At 33.9% G+C, this 17,283-nt stretch overlaps 3 protein-coding genes across 3 annotated transcripts; 2 read left to right on the top strand and 1 right to left on the bottom strand.

Annotated features, from left to right (window-relative positions):
- Window positions 1-295: 295 nt before the first annotated feature.
- Window positions 296-5,249, top strand: LOC132733500 (uncharacterized). Its single transcript, XM_060720151.1, has 3 exons — window positions 296-543; window positions 1,414-1,611; window positions 4,996-5,249. The coding sequence occupies exons 1-3, from the start codon at window positions 345-347 to the stop codon at window positions 5,247-5,249; spliced, it is 651 nt and encodes a 216-aa protein (XP_060576134.1). The 5' UTR covers window positions 296-344.
- Window positions 5,250-10,920: 5,671 nt separating this feature from the next.
- Window positions 10,921-15,667, top strand: LOC132733498 (uncharacterized). The gene is made up of 3 exons (XM_060720149.1): window positions 10,921-11,552; window positions 12,509-12,745; window positions 15,222-15,667. The coding sequence occupies exons 1-3, from the start codon at window positions 11,261-11,263 to the stop codon at window positions 15,473-15,475; spliced, it is 783 nt and encodes a 260-aa protein (XP_060576132.1). The 5' UTR covers window positions 10,921-11,260; the 3' UTR covers window positions 15,476-15,667.
- A 565-nt stretch (window positions 15,668-16,232) lies between these two features.
- LOC132733499 (histone-lysine N-methyltransferase SETMAR-like) lies at window positions 16,233-17,072 on the bottom strand. Its single transcript, XM_060720150.1, has 2 exons — window positions 16,455-17,072; window positions 16,233-16,289 (listed from the first exon to the last, which is right to left on the bottom strand). Exons 1-2 carry the CDS (start codon window positions 17,070-17,072, stop codon window positions 16,233-16,235), a joined length of 675 nt encoding a protein of 224 aa, XP_060576133.1.
- Between the last annotated feature and the right edge of the window lie 211 nt (window positions 17,073-17,283).

Here is a 17,283-nt window from a genome sequence, read left to right as displayed (position 1 = left end):
ATAGAAATCACAGCATTGAAATAAAATTGTGACAGAGACCTTTAGTTTGAATGCTTTTGTTTGTGCAAGTTTTTAAAACTGTCATGTCATAAAGACATAGTGACAAAGATAAACCAAGAAGAACGTTAAAAGTTGATTTTAGAATTTAAGAGTTCCTGCCCTTCCTTTCAACAAAATTAAGTTTGGAAACATCAGGCATATTTTCATCAATAATAAGTTTTATTGTACAAGTCACTGAAATTCAAAGAACGATGATAAATACTTCTATAATTTTGAGTGTTGTTTTCCCTGGTGTATTCCTTCTCGACGACAATGTTTTCAGTAAAAGGGATGAGTTGTCTAATATGTTTTGTCCTATTGCTGATCTGGACTTTGGATTGCAAAAGACAGGAACAAGATGCGCCGCACTGTGTAGCAGTTCCACGACATGCAAAGGTTTCTTTTATCATAAGCAGGATAAAATCTGCAAAGGAGCTCAAGACATGATCTTCAATAGCGACGGATGTCAAATAATGGCTGGCACAAGTTTTTATCAAAACACAGGTAGTTTATTAGAATTTTTTATTCGCAAAGTAATTTTGTTAACATCATCATCATTATTATTGCGATCATCCTCATAATTGTTATAACCATCATCGTCATCTTCATCAACATTATTATCGTTGTCGGCGGCGTCGCACCTATCATAATGATTATTAGTAGTATTAATTACATTATTATTATTAATACCATCATCATCATCATCATCATCCTCATAATTATCATTGTTATTGAAAGTGTATGTAATTTTATGATTATTATTAATATTATGAGGTGTTATGTCGGCGATTTCAAAGAATTAATCACGATTTCACTTGACTTTATTTTAACAGTTTATATATTTATATATGCAGAAAAAAGGCGACACAAAAGTACAATACAAGAAAATCTAGAGAAAATATATGAACTATGAACGCTTTGTTTATATCACGTCATGAAGACTACAACGTGTTTATTTGTTCTGAAATATGTGATGCCGCTCGTCGATGATGGTTGGTTTAAAGTCGTCAATAAAATAAGAACATATCTTAAACAAGAAATATGTATATTGTTGGGGATTTGGGGTTTACGTCGTACGAACAATGTTAAAATCACATAGCAACATTCCAGCTATATAGCTATAGGACGACCTTAGGTGTCCATTAGTGTATCATTTCAAACACGAACCTGAGTAGAACCATCGACATTCCGTAGGCTAGCTGGAGGTATTCGAACCTACAGTGGTAAGGGGAAAGTGGTTTGAAGTCAACAACTCTTATCTCTCAGTCACGGACGCCCAAATAATGTTGAAAGTCAATTGAATTAAAAATTAAAAGTTATAAATCTCTAATGTCAAAATTTAAATGTTTTCATATTAAATTTTGTATGTTATAGCGGTAACTACTACCACATCCACTACCCCAACTACAACGACGACGTCGATAACTACAGCAGCAACAATTTCAGGCCAGTACGGTAACATATGTGCCTCTGAATCCGACTGTACAATGGCATACAGCAAATGTCTTGATGGTCTTTGCTCATGTGTTGCAGGTTACAGATACCAGTCTAGTACTGGCTTGTGTGTTGCCGGTAAGTTTATTTCAATATAGTACCTGCTTGTGTTTTGAGTATCACAGGTACTTGTATACAAGCCTAAAGGTCACAGGTTAGTACATATACCAGATACAAGTCTAAAACTTGCTCATGTGACTGTCATTTGTCATAAAAATAATGGGCTAGCTCTGATTAGTTTGTTATAGGAAGTCATTATTATAAATATACTAGTCTAACACAGGCTGGCATGCAACTACGTCTGAATGATCTGTTGCAGAATTATCATTTTCTTATGAAATATCCTTCAGCATTATTATTAAAGGGTATGACGTACCGTTTTTACTACATTAAGAATAAAATTTGATGCCTTTAAAGATTACACAAATAATCAGAATGTAATCGCAACATTCCCTTAACATCCGTATTAACACCAGAATAATCATCTTTAGAAACACTATTTTGAAATTCAGAATATCTTTAATGTGACCATGAAACATCAGTTTCAACTTCATATACTTAAATATTACAAACAATACTATACCATGAGCTGAAGAATACTCATCTATATCAATAGATTGTCTTTCATCAGTGTTACGGCTGTTGATTTACTGACGTTCCTCGATTGTCACCCTTGATTCCAGTAAGGGACTTGTAAGTGATAATACTTGGGGACGTTTTGCTGTCGCCAGGAACGGGGTGATATCTCTTCCTTTGAGACTGTGAAGATTGTTTAGACTGTGACATTCTGCCCTGACATTACCTAAACCTGCGCACGAAAAGCATTGGAGTTTCCAAAAGTGACCACAAATTCTCTTCTTTCACAATGTCCTAGTCTCTGCTTTTTTACAATCATCTTTGCTATAATTTGCCGGTTTGTCGGACTTATGTGTTGCGACGTTCCCAATTCTGCTAATTTGCCTGATAACATTATGAATTTATTTCTCCTATTTTTTTGCACAAATGACTGAGGCGATCTTAATTGTTCTTCCGGCCTCACTAAATACTGCACTCGCTTAATGACTTTAAAAAACAATTGAAATCGAACTGTCGTTTATTTCCTGGTTTTTAAAGACAACAGGTAATCGTTAACTGGCACCCTTATCATTTCCCCTTGGAGCGTGATCGTGGCTGAGAAGGCATTGGCAGAAAATTTGATGACTTTGAATGGCGCAAAAAAGATGATAATTTGTACTGCGGTCCACTTGCCTGTGTCCTGACTAATGCCAAGAGCAGTGACCCTACGATATAGGCAGAGGCAACGAGGATGTGTGCTAGAGAGCGTGAGCCCCTACCAAAGATAGACGGTTTTGATTGGCACCAAAGTCCCTTTTAAGGGCTACCTCCTTTTATTATTGTCTCAGTTTACTGTACATTTAGGTTCTCATTGACTGCCGCACTGTGACCTTATTTTCGCTTAAAATTCATATGTTTGGCTAATATTCCGAGTAAATTGCATAAATTACCACCACTTATGGCTTAAAATGAACTTTTTAATGACATGAATGGTGACATGTTCGGGGTCCATACTCGACAGAGAAAGGTGCTTTTTGTGCGCTAAAAAAGCATATACTACATACCTACGTGTACTGGCACCCTCTTGAATTTTAGTAAATTTTTCTCCGAATATTCTGAGTTCTTTTCTCTTATTGCTTCTCTGACATAAAAAAGGTCTTCTTTCAAAAATGATTTGAAGTCAACAAAGCCCTTTCCATAATTTAATGGACATTCACCGTGTCTTCTCTCCATAAACAAAATGTATTACGCAATACTATGTGATCAATATGTTCAATACAATGAAAAGTCCTCGAGTGGTGATTCTTACTGTCCTTCAATCATATCTTTAAATCAAAGTCAGTGAGCACAAAATGTTAATGCTAAACTATGTTATACCACATTTAACCGGACAACTATAACTCTTAAACTGTTATTCCCTGCGGGCCGGAGCCCGCAGGGTATTGGTACGCGTTTAATTTTTGAGGCATGGAGGAGCACGTGACCTGTTTTCGGTACAAGGAGGAGCATGTGATCTGTAAACCGTACATGATTGGTTAATTGACCTATTCGAAAACCTAGCTAAATACCGTTTCCCGGTACGTTACGGATTTACCTCTAGGGAATCATTGTATACACATCGGTCTCTCAAATGACCGGTGTACACAATGCTAGGGAATTTTACAGACAATAAATTGTTTATAGTGAAAATCCACAGAATTAAAACATTCGTTTGTGGCATCTGCCATAATAGATAGAGATATTTTCTGCGTAAACTTGTGTGTTTACTTTATTTTATTTTATTATTTTTTGCACGGAATTATTCATACAATGGTATTAAATCATTTTCTTAAACAGAAATATTGTTTTATTTTCGACCAAGACCAAAGACCTTCTTCTATTGATCGATTATTGTCAACTATATTCCTGATACAAACGTTAATTTTTTTCCCCAAACCATGTTGAAAATAGTTAAATGAAATATCTTTAAATCTTTATAAATGTTCCCCGCAGGGAACCATTTTACTTGTAAATACATTTAAATACAACAGTGTAGAATTGCCCTGGGTACAACAGTGTAGAACTGGATATGGTCTCACACGTATGTCATGCTAATAAAATTATAACCAGATTTTCAAATACACCACTGTATCATTTGATTATGTATCTAGCGGATGTGAAATAAAGTACCTTATTTAATTTGAATATATCACTGTAGCATTGGTTTGTGTTATTTTATTAAATTAAATACTAGTACACCTGTCTTTGATTGTATGTCAGGTAAGGTCTACAGCGATAGACGTTTCTTTTTCAAGTTATGTTGAAATAGAATAAGGCACTTATTTACTGTAATAACAAGCAATAATGATTTCGGACAGTGAGACAGAACTATAGTAGACACACGTAAAGATAAACGACAACGATGGACACATGGTCGGAAACAAAGGAAACTGCCTTGTCTAACAATGTATACAACCTGCAAATTATGAGTGTCCATGTTTTATTTCAATTTTTGAATTGCAATTCATTAAAACTTTTTATTTTTCTATTTATTTCTTAATTATTTGTTGAATTAATTTCTTAAACAGAAAAATTGCGAGATTATGTTGCTTTTAAAAATGGAAACATATTAATTATTTACGTACACTCTACAATTATACATGTATATCTGCTTAAAATAAATAAACATGTATCAAACCACCTGTCCCTCACTGCTGGAGCTTCATATCCTGCAATTATCTAATTACCTTACTGATCATCGGTTGTACTTCTCAAGTTCCCGCTCGTGCATGAAATAGTGCACGAAGGGGCGTCTGTTGTCTTCCTCTTCCTGAGAAGCTGAAGAGTCGCCAGATTACCTGTTAAAGTATTGGTGCGATGTAAAAGCCAACCAAACAAAATATAATATACTTTTATCATGTATTTTAGATTGTGGGAACTATGGTAGCACATATATCGAGTATCGTGTGATGAGATTGACTGCGAATACCATTATACAAGCAGATGAGAACAAAAGTCTCACGTTTTGTCAAGATGCATGCGCGGCCGAACCGACTTGTCGGGGATTCAACTTCGGATACCCGACCAATAGATGTGTTTTGGAATATGGAACACCATTAACACACCCTAGTGCTTTTAATGCGAAAACTGACTTTAGTTATTTTTCAAGGAATTGTGAATGATATATCAAGTGTTGTGGATCATACACATTCAACCGTAACCATATGTGAACATTTTATTTTGTATTGAATGTAAGACATAGCTAATACTTGGTAACTTGTTTTGTAATTACATGTATCACTATAGAAGTGACTTTAGCATATTCGAAAAATTGAATTCGACAGATGTTTTAATATCTTTGTTAATAAAATGATCACTTGTAAACACGATTAAACATAACTACATATGCATGTGTGCCGCATTAAGAAATAGTTACTGTGTATAAGTATGGTGACAAGCAATAAAATATGTGTCAGCCAGTGTTGTTTTGTTTTACTAGGTTAATACATCAAAAGAAATACATTGAAAAATGTCCTTTCTTTCCCCAAACGGTGAAGAAGATCCTTATTTAATACTGCTGTACATAACACACGAAACTGAACCGACTCGGACTAATTTTGATTATAAACAGCGTCCCTGTGCCTATTTTTGATCTATCAAAGGAATTCTTTTGGAATTTCACTTACAAATTCAGACACGAGAGTGTAACATATTTGTTTTACAACATGTTGTACGTCTTTTGTATTAACACTTAAGTTCCATCCTGCCCTTTGTATAAAAATCTGGAAACAAAGTGATCCCTCGGAAGCATTAATCGCAACAAAATTACACGAGAATCGCAGACTCGGTTTGATTGAGTCTGTACATGAGGGATCATGAATAAATGCAACAACCCTCACGTCCCCTAGCACCGGCATGAACAGTACTCAATTCTCAACAGTAAATAGTGCTGGCATCAATAATAATAACAATAATAACATGGATTTGTGGGTAACAGTAAAAATATCATCCCGAGGAAAATACTGTTACCCGATGCGTAGCCGAGGGTAACAGTGATTTTACGAGGGATGATATTTTTGCTGTTACACACAGACCCATGTGCTATTTATTTTATTACCCCGAACAAATACTGTGATGATCTGGAATTGTCAACTTAATCTAACGGTTACAAAAATAAACCAAGAGTAGCAATAACTAAACTGTCCTTACCTTGCAAGTTTTAAGTCTACTGTAGGCCTACTTGAGAAGCTGTTTTTCTTTTATTCTTTAAGCAAGTGATGACATCTACCAGTCATAAACATACAATAAGCTGTGTTTTATTTGGAAAACAAAACACTAACCCATTTATAAGGTTATGATCTGTGAAATCTGATCCTTCCGTATCCAGAATATTCTTTGCATGGTTTTTGACAAAGTTCATTTACAGAATAACGATGATATCCTACGGATGTCTGTTTACTAATGTTATAATTATGTAACGTTTCACTGGTTAAAGTTGTTAAATAATCCTTTCTTGCATGCTTTAATCGTCTGCATTTTCCAGTTTGACACGAAATTATTCACATTACAAATACTTGCGTTGAAATCGGATGTTTACTTTTTGACTATTCAACAAAAAGATATTTTATACGCGAAAAGAACTCTTGGGTGCAAAGAACTAAATTTTATGAGAGTCAAAGTTAATTTACTGATGCCCTAGGCCCTATCGTCGAAAAAAAATGAATGGAGAGAAAAATGGCGGCCATTTTATTTCATTTTATTTAGAAAATAGACCACGTGACCAGATTTTAAACGGTTAAAAATACTGTTACCTATGTAACAGTACAAAATTCTTAGTCACGTGGTACACTTGCAGTAACACTAAGAATAACTCCCTATGGGAAATTAACATTACGAAAAGTGAGGGGTAATAATCGAAAATGTTCCTTCCAGTACACCTAGTTGAATATTGTATAATCACCCTTAGGATATGCTGCCTGCTGACGTGTTGTCTGTGATATGCAGACTTCATAACCTCAGATCTCCTTTCAAAATTTCATTTTATTTAGTTCCGCCCATTGTTTTCCCGTTAAGGGCAACACATTCTTTTACTTGGGAACCATACGCCGCTTTTCATGGAATGGCACGGAAGTGTCACATGATAACCGCCGTATGAACACATCTGCGGGCGTTTCTAAATTCAAAATTTCCCAATTTTTTCGTGTTTAAATGTTGGATTCTGTTTAGGGGGCGTGGACGGTAACTTGCACTTTCCAGTACGGTCCATGAAGAGGCTCAATGAAGCATTTTCAATTTTATCTTGTTGGTCTTTCTTTAGGGATTCTGTTTTCTATTTTATCGTAATTACTAAACTGATAAGATATATGTTTTTAAGTGTACTGGGTGTACAGAAATGCTTAGTATGCTTCTTAGTCAAAGGAAACGACATGTACGCTTATTGAGTCATTCCTCCCCAATACAGCATTGGAACAAATGACCAACACATTAATCTTAATCTGTATTCAAAAGTAAGCTTGAATAATTATATAGGATGTGTCGTTGTATGTTATCGATGCTGTATACCATGATCGAGTCGCTGTCGTTTTACACACAATTGTTAAATAGTACAGCGACTTACCATTTCTCTTTCAACCTGTATTTACTCATACGTCATCTGCACGCTATGAAATAAAAAAAGTATAATAGCTAAATATTTAACCATTTACAGGAAAAGTCCCCGATATATTTTTTTCAGTTTCGGGCGCCCAGTTAAGGGGTAACCCCATTTATTTTCCCCGTCATTGGCATGATAGGGGTCGAGGAGCATCCTCCTATCAGCCTTACAATAATACAAGTATATATTCGATTTCTTACAAAATAAGAAGCAGTACAGATAATGTGAAAAATATAAGAATTCGCAAAGGTATCATTTACTTGTCCGAAAAGTGACAAGGTTGAAAAGCGAGTTAACTCTTTATGAATTAAATCTATAATTTCAATTGAGTTGCGACCATACATTAAAGGTAATATTCATACAAATTACAAATATTTTAAAAATTTCTGTCACAGAATCGTCTTTTTTTCTACACTTATATTCAAATTGGAATTTTATATTATTGGACAAATTTCTTAACAAAATAGGTATTGGTTGATATGAATAATTATGCTTACAATTGTTACGATATTTCCAAATCGCCCATTTGGTTTCGAATATAACAGTATTGATCAATTTATTATTAATTGCGTGTTCAAAAGATCCAAAAAGTACAGTAAATTGGAAATTTGAAAAATCATTTTCCAAGATTTTAGTGGACTTAAGTTTTTGAATTACATATGTCCAAACATTCTTTGAAAAATCACATTCCCAGAAGAGATGAAACAATGTTTCTCTGTGAGATTTACATATACAACGTTTACCGTCAAATAAATTCACGAGAGACAGCTTGTGTTCTGTATAAATAACGTTGTTAAAATTTCCACTGAAATTGTACAGCTTTGCATGAAGAAAAAGAATCATAAACGTGCCACCATATTTTACTCTATGGTAACTCCATATTAAGTAGGGTTTCCCATTACTTTCACTTTTCAATTAACCAGTCTTTTGATTCCATGTATGAGATATTTGTTTTATTTTAATATTTTCAGGCAACATTTTTGTTTGCGACTTGCTCTTTAAAACAATATCGTCTAAGTGAGTGTAATTCGACACTGTTTCATAATGATGTTCTTTTAAAGCAGTTATATACATTTTAGGAATGCTTGATTTGAGAATATGCCATCCGGCAATCCAATTTCGCGTACAATTTACTTTCCTTAAAAGAGTGTCTATGCTAATAAAATAATTATTTTCAAAGTCCCAAACATCTTTTAATAACAATATATTACTTTTAATAAATGAATTTAAGTATAATGTTTTCTTGCGAAAACGAATTTCAGAGTAACAAAAAAGAAATATATCTTTTACATCTGATAGAGACTTTGGCTTTAACTTCGCTTTAAACCGACTTCAATTTTCAACGTACTTATGTTCAATTTGAAAGGTAAATTTTCTTATGAAGAACATTTACTTAGAAAATAATCAATTCTGTCTTACCAATAAGTATCATTTTTTTGTAAAAATATTTTCCTATTGCGTTCCAGTTCTGTATGTCAGAGTGTATAATTTTGTATGTTGTTTTAACATCCAGACTGGCTTGAATATTTGAAATATTACAAAAGTTAAGACCTCCGTCTTTCAGGTCTAGGAGAATTGTGCTTTTGGAAACTAACGATCGCTTATTGTCCCAAAGAAAATCGCTCATATTCTTTTCGATTTCTTTTATGTATTTTGTCGGTATACCGCGCGTTTCAATTTCAAAATTAATAATAGAAACTACATATGTTTTCAGAACAAGAATTTTCCCTTTAAAAGTCAGACCCCGAGCTTTCCATACTTGAAGACAATTTTTTTTAATTTTGTTTATCTTTTTTTCCAGATTTCGTTCGTATCTATTATTATAGCCGTGTCAAATTTCTAAAGTTTTAACATGATTTCTCGCCTATTAAATATCTTCGGAGTTCTTTCTTTTGATTTTCCAATAAAGATGCCTGTTGTTTTATCCTTATTCATTTTGGCCCCAGAGGAATTTTCATATTCTTTAAAGTATTTAATATTTCTGGAACTGAATACTCATTCTCACAAAAAATTGTGTAACGTCAACAAATTGACAAACTTTTAATTCAAACTCATAGCCATTTAAAGAAGTTCCTGATAATTTTGCAAAAACCCTTTGTGTACAGCACGTTTGAATATTGTGGATAAATGCTTATTTATAAATATTGTATGGTCATATATGCAATAGAAAATTACTCAACTTAATTATTGTTTCGCATACAATTTATACCTCCACTGTATATGTTCTGAATGTTTTTAAAATATATTTCAAGAACACAAATAATATCTGATACAGTGTGAGCAATCAGATTTGGTTTTAAATTGCTATTTAATGCAGTCCAACCAGCTAACCAGCTAAAATCAAATGTTATACTGGTATTGAATGTTCAGTAAACCTCCACTATTAAAACGACCGCCACCGTTAATTTATGTTGCAAGGAATCATTTTCACTATACAATCACTGCTGGTAGTGACTCAATACCTGTTCCCTGTTCGGAATTTGAAACATTACAGACTAGTGATAGCTAAAAGTATGCAGGTTTTTCCCTGCACGTAAAAGATTTTACTGGTCGGCATTCGAAAAACAAAACCTAATTTAAGAAACGATACTTTCTCAGCAGCGTGGCTTTCGGTTCATCTACATACATGTATATAATCAATTGATTCACATGAATGATATATTGTCACAATTATATTCTCCGCACCATGTACAAATGTACCAGTTTTGTCTGTCAACTCGGATTTAATTACAACATCTTAAAGTATAAAATGTCTTATAAATATGTTCGTTTTCTTTCCTTACAAACTTACTTGTGAACAGTATCATATGCATACGGGATATTCACAAATACAATACGATGAATTAGCAAGATACACCATATATATAATGCTCAACGGTTTCCCTCTATATCAAGGAATTTTGTTGAGTCTCTTAAAAACATTAAAAAATTCTTGCTAACTAGCAAATCGGTTTCTTTTAAAGCAATAATAAAAGTTAAATAATGATCGATGATAGAGTAGTTTCTATGGATGGATTGTTCAGTTTTGCTTCGCTCTCCGTTTTCGTAGTATTGAATAGACTTTTGTTCTATTTTAAGATTCAAACGAATACTTGTTTACCTTTCGAACAGATTACAAATAATATTCACATGTCTGATTTCACTAATAAAACGGTGACATTGGAACACGAACATTTGGCTATTTGTACAAAATTTTAAAAGCTTCACGTCTCAAAATGAATCAAAGTATTTTCTATGTTTATTTTGTTTTTTAAAGTATCCAATTGGAAAGAGCCTCTTTTGAAAGTTGGGTCACGGTAGATAAATCCGATAATAAATTCTACAAAACATTATAAGAGAGTGTCGTATAATCAGTGACAAAGATAAGCCCAAAAGGATTTTTGTGATACAGTATTTAACTATGTAACAGACGTTTAAAGCTGTTTGTGTAATTTAAGATTTCGTGACATCCGTTCGAACAAAATTAAATTTGGAAACTTTACCAGGCATATTTTCATCAATAATAAATTTCCTTTACAAGTAACTTGAATTCAAAGAACGATGAAAAATATTTTTATAATTTTGAGTGTTGTTGTTCATGGTGTTTTCCCTCTCGACGATAATGTGTTCAGTAAAAGGAATGAGTTGTCTAATATGTTTTGTCCTGTTGCTGTTCTGGACTTTGGATTGCAAAAGACAGGAACAAGATGCGCCTCACTGTGTAGCAGTTCCACGACATGCAAAGGTTTCTTTTATCATAAGCAGGATAAAATCTGCAAAGGAGCTGAAGAAATGATCTTCAATACTGACGGATGTCAAATTATGGCTGGCACTAATTATTATCAAAACACAGGTAGTTTATCATTATTTTTTATTCGTATATTAATGTTGTTAACATTGTGATCATCACTATAATTATCAATACCATCATTGTCGGATTCCTCTTCATCACTATCATCATTCATGTCGTCTTCATCATCGTCATTATCAATATTACTATTATTATCATTATTATTTTTATTTTTATTATTATTATTATTATTATTTTTTATTATTCTTATCCTTCTTCTTCTTCTTCTTCTTCTTCTTCTTATTATTATTATTATTATTATTATTATTATTATTATTATTATTACTATTATTATTATTATTATTATTATTATTATTATTATTATTATTATTATTATTATTATTATTATTATTATTATTATTATTATTATTATTATTATTTATTATTATTATTATTATTATTATCATTATTATTTTTATTATTATTATTATTATTATTATTATTATTATTTCTTTATTATTATTATTATTATTATTTTATTATTATTATTATTATTATAACTTTCATCGTTATCATCATCAGCAGCATCATCATCATTGTTACTGAAAGTACATATATATCTATATCACTATTACAATCTTTGTGATATTGTGACATTGTATTCAAAGAATTCAATAACTATTTTAAGTGCCATTGATTATATTTTAAACATTCATACATTGCACATTAATTTTAAAGAATCAACACTTACATAGAATCATGAGTATTAAATAAGTTTTTTAAGAAAATCCAAAGTAAAAAATTAACCATGGAAATATATCAAGTAACAAAGGCTACACGTGCATATAAGTTAAAATATATTGATGTCACGCGGCGCTAGAGATAGGTGAAAGTCGATATTAAGAAAAGGAATCAGTCATTATAATGAAGAGAAACGAGTTAAATTTATAATATTCGAAGATATATTTTATGAGATATTAAACAAAAACTTTCCTCATCTTATTCTTTGTATATTATAGAGGTTACCAGTACAACATCCACTACTTCAACAACAACAACAGCTACAACAACAAAAGCAGCGACAACAACAGCGGCGCTGACGACAACTACAGCAACAACTACAATTTCAAGCCAGTATGGTAAAGTCTGTGCCTCTGAATCTGACTGCACTATGGTAAACAGCAAATGTCTGGACGGCTTTTGTTCATGTGTTGCAGGTTACCGATACCACTCTAGTACTGACATGTGTATTATGTGTAAGTTTATATCTATATAGTACTGACTGGCTAGTGTATCACATGTACCTTTATACAAGCCTGAACGTCAGGGGTTAGTATATATCAGCCTAGAACTGACTCATGTATTACGGCTACCTACATGCAAGCCTGAACGTCACGGATTAGTATATATTAGCCTAGAACTGACTCATGTATCACGGGTACCTACATGCAAGCCTGAACGTCACGGGTTAGTATATACTAGCCTAGAACTGACTCGTGTATCACATGTATCTACATGCAAGCCTGAACGTCACGGGTTAGTATATACCAACCTAGAACTGACTCGTGCATCACATGTACCTTCATGCAAGCCTGAACGTCACGGGTTAGTATATACTAGCCTAGATTTAACTCGTGTATCACGGGTACCTACGTACAAGCCTAGTTCTTGCTTGTGTGTAGCAAATTAGCAAAAACCATGCAGGCTTTTTTAGCTCGACTATTCGATAAGAATAAGTAGAGCTATTGTAGTCACCCGAGCGTCGGCGTCGGCGTAACCACTTATGTTAAAGTTTTTGTAATAGTTCAAATATTTTCAAAGTCCATTGACATATGGCTTTGAAACTTTGCACACTTGACCCCAACCTGTAGACAGGAGGAGGTAACTCTATCAAGCATTTTGACAGAATTATGCCCCTTTTTCAACTTAGAATTTATGTTAAAGTTTTTGTAATAGTTCAAATATTTTCAAAGTCCATTGACATATGGCTTTGAAACTTTGCACACTTGTTCACCATCATGACTCCAACCTGTAGACAGGAGGAGGTAACTCTATCAAGCATTTTGACAGAATTATGCCCCTTTTTCAACTTAGAATTTATGTTAAAGTTTTTGTAATAGTTCAAATATTTTCAAAGTCCATTGACATATGGCTTTGAAACTTTGCACACTTGTTCACCATCATGACTCCAACCTGTAGACAGGAGGAGGTAACTCTATCAAGCATTTTGACAGAATTATGCCCCTTTTTCAACTTAAAATTTATGTTAAAGTTTTTGTAATACCTCTAATATTTTCAAAGTCCATTGACATATGGCTTTGAAACTTTGCACACTTGTTCACCATCATGACCCCCACCTGTAGACAGGAGGAGGTAACTGTATCAAGCATTTTGACAGAATTATGCCCCTTTTTCGACTTAGAATTTACGTTAAAGTTTTTGTAATAGTTCAAATATTTTCAAAGTCCATTGACATATGGCTTTGAAACTTTGCACACTTGTTCACCATCATGACCCCCACTGTAGACAGGAGGAAGTAACTGTATCAAGCATTTTGACAGAATTATGCCCCTTTTTCGACTTAGAATTTACGTTAAAGTTTTTGTAATAGTTCAAATATTTTCAAAGTCCATTGACATATGGCTTTGAAACTTTGCACACTTGTTCACCATCATGACACCAACCTGTAGACAGGAGGAGGTAACTGTATCAAGCATTTTGACAGAATTATGCCCCTTTTTCGACTTAGAATTTACGTTAAAGTTTTTTGTAATACCTCAAATATTTTCAAAGTCCATTGACATATGGTTTTGAAACTTTGCATACTTGTTCACCATCATGTCACCAACCTGTAAACAGGAGTAGGTAACTCTATCAAGCATTATTTTTTACTATCAAGCACTAGAATAGTCGAGCGTTGCTGTCCTACCGACAGCTCTTGTTTATCTTTGATACAGTCTAGTCCTGGTCCGTGTATCGCGGAAAAGTTTACATACGTTTGTATGGATACGCATGTACTAGTGTAGTTTTGGCTCGTGTAAGCATTACCAGTCTAGTTCTAGACACATAACGTGTAGTTTTGGTCCGTGTATAGCAGGTAATGCATACACGTCGGACAATTAGCTTAAGAAATAGTCAAGTCAATCATTGGCTAGTGTGTTGTGTGACATACGTCACTTATGCACCTGTAAACTACATTTATGATACACCAGTTTAGCGGTTTTCTGATTGTTTGCCTCGAATTAACGCCGATTTAAAACCATTTTTGGTGATATCGCGGCACACGATCCGCCTTGCCAACTTTCTTTGAGAAACAGTAAAAAAAAAAAAAAACAGCGGTGAGAGACAAATGATAATTAGACTCCGAGTTGTCCGAGAAATTATGCCTCACACGAAGAACGAACCAGAGACACTTGCAGTTGAGTGTTTGATTATATTACACATTTGTCTGAAAACAAGCATATCAAGTATACATGACTAGCACTTGCTTGTGAGTTTAATGTTAGTCATATTTCTCTACTGTTAAACTAAATAAATAGAATTATAGAACGATCTAATTTTGCTTATCATGGACCTTTTTGTGTATACAAAAACGATGTATAACAAACGCTACATGTAAGGATTGCTACGCGGCATATAAAGACAAAGTTTCACTTATTGATATGAAACTCTTTTACATTGCAGTTCTAACGAATATTGCTCACTAGAAATATCCATTTCAATGTTTTGTAGATTGCTTGAAGTATGGAAGTACATACATCGAGTACCGTGGGATGGGACTAATTGCGCATACCAAAATCAATGAATACGACAACAAAGATGTCACGTTTTGTAAAGATGCATGCTCGGGCGAACTAACTTGTCTCGGGTTCAACCTTGGGGGATCTTCCAACAAATGTATACTGGAATATGGGACCCCATTAACACACGCTAGTGGCTTTTTAGAGAGATCTGATATGAGTTATTTTTCACGGAATTGTGAATAATATTGGTACATCTGTGGATCAATCTCGTTCTACATTGACCAATGTGGACACTTTGTGTCTACTGTTTAAGACATTTTCTTATTTCTTATCGACAAGTGTTTGGTAATAATCATTATAAATGTCGCTTTTCCAAATTTGATATTTGAATTTGTCAGAGGTTTAAATGATTTTATTTATATGATAATATTAATCACTTACGAGGGTTGTCCCAAAATATCGTAGACAAAGTCTGTTACTCAATCATTTATAACACTATAGAATAATCCAGCTAAAGAAAAGTCAATACACCTTCTATGCATGTCTATGCGAAATATAAACAAAATACCTCCAAAGTTGACCAAGTTATCGAAATTTAAAAAATGATACCTATACATACCCGGAGCACGCCGTCATGAACGTCATGACGTCATAAGTATTTTTTAATGTTTTTCAAAGTATTCTCCGTGTTTCTCGATGCACTTCCGGTGTCGGGCGACCCATTTATTATAAACGTTTTCAAAATAGTCCTGCTTTCAATGTACTCAACACTCGTAGAGTTTTCCTGGCGGAGTTCGCTGAAAGTTTTTCGAACCTTTGAACCTCGGGTAATTGTGATTTTAAATAAGGAACACTGCAAAGTCTAAGGGCGCTAAATCCGGACTGTATGGCGGCAATGAGGAAGTCTCTGAAAACCCTATCAGATTCAAAAGTTCAAGCTGTGTCTCCTGAGATCTATGGCAAGGTGCATTATCTTGATGATATAATGTTCTCCATGTTGTCAATTAAACGCTGGACGCTTCTTTCTTATCGCATTTAAGAGATCACGTCTGATTACCTGATAAATACACAAATTAAAAAATAGACTTTAGTTAGATTAATTCATATTGAAAATGTGATTACAACTTTAGGATATTATTCTGATTTATAACGGAGAAATCAAATCATGTATTATTATTATTTATTACCATAATAATTACAAAGAATTTAACTTTAGACCTACCTTTGAGTAGTATGCAGAATTCACGGTCTGGCCAAGTGGGACTGCATGGCAGAGAAGTACCCCTTTCCTATCAATAAACACGATAAACATGTGTTTTCCCATGGATTTTGTAACTTTTGCCTTTTTCGGTGGCGGAGAAGCAGCTGTTTTCCACACACTTGATTGTCTTTTATCTTCCGGGTCATAGTAATGGAGCCATGTTTCATCGACGCTTACAATTTTGCTAAGAAATTGTTGATCGATTTCATGTCGCCGCAGAAATTCGGTTGACAGTCGTACACGCGTTTCTTTTTCTTCATTGCTTAGCAAACGCGGTACCCATCCAGCACATACTCTTGACATGTTCAGGTTTTCGTGTAGTATGCGATGCACGGTTGATTTACTACATCCGCTTATCAATGCAACTTCCCGGATAGTCAGTCTCCGATCTTCCTTAATGGCGTCCGTAACTGACTGAATCAGCCGATCGTCAAATTCTCTGGGTCTCCCTGCATTTCCCCTCTGTTCTTCTGTCCATCCATCAACAAATCGTTTGTGCCATTTAAAGACAAGAGACTTTGACACAGACTTGTACTTATCAGTAGCTTGCAGTTCATGTAAAGTTTGAGTAGGAGTCATTTTCAAATGAACACAGTATTCAATGACATTGCGTTGCGCCGCATTTTCATCGGACGTACATGACTGAATATTACTACATAGTTTAAGATTTTTAAAAAGTGTCACAATAAGAAAGAGTTACTATGTTACTATGTGATTGTATGGCGGCAAGCAATAAATGTTGTAGTCGTTGATATATTGTTAAGAAGAAATCTCAGACTTCCAAATCCTT

The sequence above is a fragment of the Ruditapes philippinarum genome, unplaced genomic scaffold (genome assembly GCF_026571515.1).
Source record: "Ruditapes philippinarum isolate M1 unplaced genomic scaffold, ASM2657151v2 ctg4909_1_1_1_1, whole genome shotgun sequence".
In the NCBI taxonomy this organism is placed as follows: domain Eukaryota; kingdom Metazoa; phylum Mollusca; class Bivalvia; order Venerida; family Veneridae; genus Ruditapes; species Ruditapes philippinarum.
This window is presented reverse-complemented; position numbering and strand designations above follow the sequence as displayed.

Bases quoted from the DNA above. Each gene is read 5' to 3' on its own strand.
- LOC132733500 (XM_060720151.1), top strand. From the start codon at position 345: ATGTTTTGTCCTATTGCTGATCTGGACTTTGGATTGCAAAAGACAGGA. The intron at 544-1,413 runs GTAGTTTATTAG...TGTATGTTATAG, and splicing joins AAGTTTTTATCAAAACACAG to CGGTAACTACTACCACATCC. The intron at 1,612-4,995 runs GTAAGTTTATTT...CATGTATTTTAG, and splicing joins TACTGGCTTGTGTGTTGCCG to ATTGTGGGAACTATGGTAGC.
- LOC132733498 (XM_060720149.1), top strand. From the start codon at position 11,261: ATGAAAAATATTTTTATAATTTTGAGTGTTGTTGTTCATGGTGTTTTC. The intron at 11,553-12,508 runs GTAGTTTATCAT...TGTATATTATAG, and splicing joins TAATTATTATCAAAACACAG to AGGTTACCAGTACAACATCC. The intron at 12,746-15,221 runs GTAAGTTTATAT...AATGTTTTGTAG, and splicing joins TACTGACATGTGTATTATGT to ATTGCTTGAAGTATGGAAGT.
- LOC132733499 (XM_060720150.1), bottom strand. From the start codon at position 17,072: ATGACTCCTACTCAAACTTTACATGAACTGCAAGCTACTGATAAGTAC. The intron at 16,290-16,454 runs GTAGGTCTAAAG...TGTATTTATCAG, and splicing joins ATTCTGCATACTACTCAAAG to GTAATCAGACGTGATCTCTT.